This window comes from Sinocyclocheilus anshuiensis, unplaced genomic scaffold (genome assembly GCF_001515605.1).
Source record: "Sinocyclocheilus anshuiensis isolate Anshui unplaced genomic scaffold, SAMN03320099.WGS_v1.1 scaffold384, whole genome shotgun sequence".
Lineage (NCBI taxonomy): Eukaryota > Metazoa > Chordata > Actinopteri > Cypriniformes > Cyprinidae > Sinocyclocheilus > Sinocyclocheilus anshuiensis.
The window spans coordinates 132,881-138,438 of record NW_015558571.1 but is presented as its reverse complement, the minus strand read 5'-3'; the positions used below and the strand labels follow the sequence as shown (position 1 = coordinate 138,438).

General features: G+C 42.9%; 2 protein-coding genes across 2 annotated transcripts; both read left to right on the top strand.

Moving 5' to 3' along the window:
* Window positions 1-1,107: 1,107 nt before the first annotated feature.
* LOC107679632 (zinc finger protein ZIC 1-like) lies at window positions 1,108-3,125 on the top strand. Its single transcript, XM_016475244.1, has 3 exons — window positions 1,108-1,972; window positions 2,460-2,623; window positions 2,997-3,125. The coding sequence occupies exons 1-3, from the start codon at window positions 1,393-1,395 to the stop codon at window positions 3,123-3,125; spliced, it is 873 nt and encodes a 290-aa protein (XP_016330730.1). The 5' UTR covers window positions 1,108-1,392.
* Window positions 3,091-4,723, top strand: LOC107679631 (zinc finger protein ZIC 1-like). The gene is made up of 2 exons (XM_016475243.1): window positions 3,091-3,656; window positions 4,278-4,723. Exons 1-2 carry the CDS (start codon window positions 3,293-3,295, stop codon window positions 4,721-4,723), a joined length of 810 nt encoding a protein of 269 aa, XP_016330729.1. The 5' UTR covers window positions 3,091-3,292.
* Window positions 4,724-5,558: the final 835 nt, after the last annotated feature.

Below are 5,558 nucleotides of genomic sequence, written 5' to 3'. Positions count from 1 at the left end.
TCTCTCTCTCTCTCTGGAAGGAGTTTGGGAGTGTATGGAGCTGAAGGCTGCATCCCACTTCACAACTTCCACAACCCACGACTTTTACACACATAAGGGTGATACTTTACGGCCTTAATGTTTCAAAAACATAGGTAAAAAATATGAATAACGGAAAGAGACACCTCGTTCGCAGGTTTGAATATATTATTTGAAGTTTGAAGGCATCTGCGGGAGGCCTACTGAGTGCGCAGAGCATGTGGTGTGTTAAAAAAGGCACTCAGTTCTCGTCTAAAGTATATAATGAGAAGTTCAAAGCAATAATTAAATTGCAACAACAGTACAATACAAGTGTTTTGCATAAGCGAGAAACTTCATTAAAATGATGCATGTAAAGAAAGTCAACCAAACCTGAAATGCCCACTGCTAAAGTAGACAAAAAACGTTATGCATAAGTGTTGCGGCCCAATCCTACATTGCATTTAATATCTTTATATGCAATTATCTTTATGTTTAATAGTGTGTACCATTGACAAATTTGTGCATTAATTTCTTAAAGATGCAAATAGCATGGCAGTTCTAAAAAATGTACGACTTCAACGTGAGGCATGTATATTGCTAACTAACATAGGAGTATTTTTTTTTCTCCAAAAAAACGTGAAACGTAGCATTTGATTTTTACAAAGCATTTGGTTTTAGCACTGGCTCTTCTGAATGAAACGCATGAGTTCCATGCCATTTAAGAACAGGCTACATTTTATCACATTGCAGCTAGTGTTTACTAGATGCGCGCCAGGTTCTTCTCAGAGCATCAGGCTTCCGCATAAGTAGGCCAAACGTGGAAGTACTCCGTGTCTAGGACAAAGGCTATTATTCGGCCATGCATTCACTAAAGTCTCTTTTCTGAATTTCAACATCCAGAGCAAAATCACAGTCAGCAACCTCCCGACAATCCCATAGATTGATGATGTAAACCGACCAATGGCACTGATGCTGAGGCATGGCGGGCTGTTATTTGGTGAGTGAATGTTAGTAGGGGGAGAGCGCCCTCTCCAATGATGGTCCAAGCTCGGGGTCACGTGCTGCCCCCCTCCTTCCCCATTCATCAGGGGTGGACTGTGTTGTCTTTTCAATTCATTTATCTGCAGGAATGATTGCGACTATCAGTCTGAAGCTCACCGCCTGACTGAGGAGGTGAAAGTTGCGCCACAGGAAGATAAACCGCAAAAGACAATATTGCACATGATTTGCGTACGCATCGGATGAGCAGGAGAAGGAAATTCCTCTCCACTAAAAGTAAATAGGAATAGGGGATCGGAGTTTGCCTTGCACAGACTTAAGTCAGAGAAATATCAAGCAGAGACAGTTGTTAGAGATTCTTCCTCTCTCAGTCTCCTCCGCTGCAGACTGAAGATGCTCTTGGACGCAGGACCACAGTATCCCACCATTGGAGTGACTACTTTCGGCTCCACCAGGCATCACTCAACAGGCGAAGTTACAGACAGAGAAGTGGCGTTGGGTATCAATCCGTTCGCCGACGGTATGGGCGCTTTCAAAATCAACCACAGCGCCCACGACCTCGGCTCTGGGCAAACGGCGTTTTCCTCGCAAGCGCCCGGCTACGCCGCCGCCGCTGCCCTGGGACACCATCATCACCCCACTCATGTCAGCTCGTACTCCACCGCCGCCTTCAACTCCACTCGGGACTTTCTCTTTCGCAATCGGGGCTTCGGAGACGCCACGAGCGCGCAGCACAGTCTGTTCGCCTCCGCAGCAGGAAGTTTCGCCGGACCACATGGACACTCTGACGCCGCTGGGCACCTGCTCTTCCCGGGACTGCACGAGCAAGCGGCCACGCACGCGTCCTCCAACGTGGTGAACAGTCAGATGCGCCTGGGCTTCTCCGGGGACATGTACGGCAGGGCCGAGCAATACGGTCACGTCGCTAGCCCCAGGTCCGAGCACTACGCCTCGACTCAGCTGCACGGCTATGGCCGCTATATTACTGATATCATTTTGAATGTCCTATATGTTTTAATTAACGGACATAATATGCGAAGCAAATAATGCTAATATTTTTTTGTAATTGTTTCATTATTTTTTTATTTGCCCTATTAATAATTTTCATACCAAGCACAATTACGTGACGCAAATAATTTCTATTCGTTACATGTTGTATACTAACTAACAAATTACACGTGTAGTACAGTATAGTACTATCTAGAGTACAGTATCGTAGCAAAATAAAATAACGTAAACAATTTGGGCGACATTTAAATGGATATTGTTGTGAGTCGTGTTTCGTAGTGGAATATGGACAGGGACTTTTTTTTAACGCGTTTGTATTTGCTTATATCCATTTGCTCGATTTATGTATCTCCAAATGTGATAGATTTTATGTATAATTTATTTTTAATACATGTGCTAGACTCTTAAAATGCTTATTTTGAGAGATGTTTGCTCTGTTTTTTTTTTATTAGGTGAAAAACCTTTCAAGTGTGAGTTTGAAGGCTGTGACAGACGCTTTGCGAACAGCAGTGATCGTAAGAAACACATGCACGTCCATACCTCTGACAAGCCTTATCTCTGCAAAATGTGTGATAAATCCTACACACACCCCAGCTCCCTCCGGAAACACATGAAGGTAACAATAACATTGCAGTGCATTATTTTTTCCACCTACATTATTTAATGTTTTTTTTCTCCTTCCTTTTTTATTATTTAATTTACGTATGCTGATTTAAAAATAACGCTTTTTTATGTGTACTTCTATTTCTGACCTCATATGGATTTTTTTTAATGTGTTGAATAATGTTGTTATTTGCATCAAAATGATGTTATTAAATAAAAGCTAGCGCTGAATACCGACATAATCTGAACATAAAGCTAAATACAGCGTTACAGAATCTATATTATTGTCAGACGCAATCGGTTGGTACAGTTTGAGATAAGAAATTATGAGGCACGTATGAAAATATATTTTCATGCACACTGATTTATGTTTGTCTTCGACTCAGGTTCACGATTCGTCGACTCAAGGATCCCAACCCTCCCCGGCAGCCAGCTCCGGCTACGAGTCCTCCACGCCGCCCACCATCGTGTCCCCTCACAGGAAGATAAACCGCAAAAGACAATATTGCACATGATTTGCGTACGCATCGGATGAGCAGGAGAAGGAAATTCCTCTCCACTAAAAGTAAATAGGAATAGGGGATCGGAGTTTGCCTTGCACAGACTTAAGTCAGAGAAATATCAAGCAGAGACAGTTGTTAGAGATTCTTCCTCTCTCAGTCTCCTCCGCTGCAGACTGAAGATGCTCTTGGACGCAGGACCACAGTATCCCACCATTGGAGTGACTACTTTCGGCTCCACCAGGCATCACTCAACAGGCGAAGTTACAGACAGAGAAGTGGCGTTGGGTATCAATCCGTTCGCCGACGGTATGGGCGCTTTTAAAATCAACCATAGCTCCCACGATCTCGGCTCTGGGCAAACGGCGTTTTCCTCGCAAGCGCCCGGTTACGCCGCCGCTGCCGCCCTGGGACACCATCATCACCCCACTCATGTCAGCTCGTACTCCACCGCCGCCTTCAACTCCGCTCGGGACTTTCTCTTTCGCAATCGGGGCTTCGGAGACGCCACGAGCGCGCAGCACAGTCTGTTCGCCTCCGCCGCTGGAAGTTTCGCCGGACCACATGGACACTCTGACGCCGCTGGGCACCTGCTCTTCCCTTTTCAAAAGACTGCAGAATTAAGACTGCTTTGGAACCAAGACTCAAAAGTCAGCCTATTCTCGCGTGGACCTACATATTACACACAATGTGAAGAATCTGAGAGAGCAGTGCATGGACGGGGTGTGCAACGCTCTTGACAGCCTTTTTCCGATTTCTGTCCTCCATTTCTTTTGATATTTTTTTATTTCTTTTTCTTCTTTTTTTTTTCCTTCATATTTTCGGAAGACTGCACAGAGAACTCCAATTGCATGCTACCAACACGTCACAGCCTGTTTATTTTTTATTTGTTTGTACATAAAGATTTACCTAGTTTAAAATGTAATATTTTATTTTGTAAATAGTCATAATACAGTTTAAGGGAATTTGTGAAGAAAAAAAAAAAGTGGTCTCTATATATATGGAAAATGAGATGGTTTTACGAATATTGCGATTAATAGTCTTCACTGAAAATAATGTTATAGTTTATGTGTACCAAATGTGAATTACCCAGTATTACCACAGTCTACACGTTTACCTAAACGATTAGTATTAATGTGCTTTTGTATACAGTGCAACATTTCGCAGGAAGTTTCGCCGGACCACATGGACACTCTGACGCCGCTGGGCACCTGCTCTTCCAGGGACTGCACGAGCAAGCGGCCACGCACGCGTCCTCCAACGTGGTGAACAGTCAGATGCGCCTGGGCTTCTCCGGGGACATGTACGGCAGGGCCGAGCAATACGGTCACGTCGCTAGCCCCAGGTCCGAGCACTACGCCTCGACTCAGCTGCACGGCTATGGCCCCATGAACATGAATATGGCTGCCCATCACGGGGCAGGGGCCTTCTTTCGGTACATGAGACAGCCCATTAAGCAAGAGCTCATCTGCAAATGGGTCGAACCGGAGCAGCTGACGAATCCGAAAAAGTCCTGCAACAAAACGTTCAGCACCATGCACGAGCTCGTGACCCACCTGTCGGTGGAGCACGTTGGGGGACCAGAGCAGTCGAATCACATTTGCGTTATTTAATGTCATGTCGATAAACCGTGTAGTGAAAGCCTGAAGCTCCGTGTCAATCTTGTTTATGTAAGTGATAAAATATAAAACTATCTGTCTATTGCATTGGCAATTGCAAGAAATGTATTGCTTGTATATAACTCAATTTTTCCATATTTATCCGCATGTACAGGACCGGTAACACATGTTAGAGATAATCGGTATTTATGGAAAATGCGTTCGTAGGGTATGTAAAATTTAGTTTACAAAACAATGTTTGGTTACTTTTTGTACAATATTAAAGAATTAAACGTACAACAAAAAATGCCTTCAATACGTTATTTCTCGACTGTGCTTTAAATAACTGAATTGGAGGTTGAGAAATACCAACAAGAAAACTTCAAGAGTAACCTATTTATTATTTCTATTTACTTATGCATTTATCATTTTGAAATAAACGGACTCTAAATTAAATCACTGCATAACTACAACAACAATAACCACTGGTGTTAACAAGATTTGGAATTTAACGCTTAAAAAATGTAAATGTGAATTACACAAATCAAAATGACATTTCAGTCCTAAATAAGTCCAGCGCCTGCTTTTATATTTTGCCCCACTAATTCAGCAGGAAGAATTAATTTAATTTCACTTTTGTACCCTTATTATTGTCAGAAAAAAAAAAAAAGAAAAGTCCCCAGAGTAACGTTTTAATGCAATAAACCGTTAAATCGTGACGAATGTACTTATCTACGATGTCTTACTTAAATAGTTTACATTACTTAACTCTCGTCACGGCCTTATATAATCATGCTTGTTTGGGACCAGTAGCGTATATGGTTGGAGTGAAGGTTTTTAGTCCAAGAAG

Excerpts from the sequence above, each read along its gene's own strand:
- LOC107679632 (XM_016475244.1), top strand. The coding sequence starts at position 1,393 with ATGCTCTTGGACGCAGGACCACAGTATCCCACCATTGGAGTGACTACT. Across the intron at positions 1,973-2,459 it reads GACTCAGCTGCACGGCTATG|GTGAAAAACCTTTCAAGTGT; the intron begins GCCGCTATATTA and ends TTTTTTTATTAG. Across the intron at positions 2,624-2,996 it reads CCCTCCGGAAACACATGAAG|GTTCACGATTCGTCGACTCA; the intron begins GTAACAATAACA and ends TCTTCGACTCAG.
- LOC107679631 (XM_016475243.1), top strand. The coding sequence starts at position 3,293 with ATGCTCTTGGACGCAGGACCACAGTATCCCACCATTGGAGTGACTACT. Across the intron at positions 3,657-4,277 it reads TCTGTTCGCCTCCGCCGCTG|GAAGTTTCGCCGGACCACAT; the intron begins GAAGTTTCGCCG and ends AACATTTCGCAG.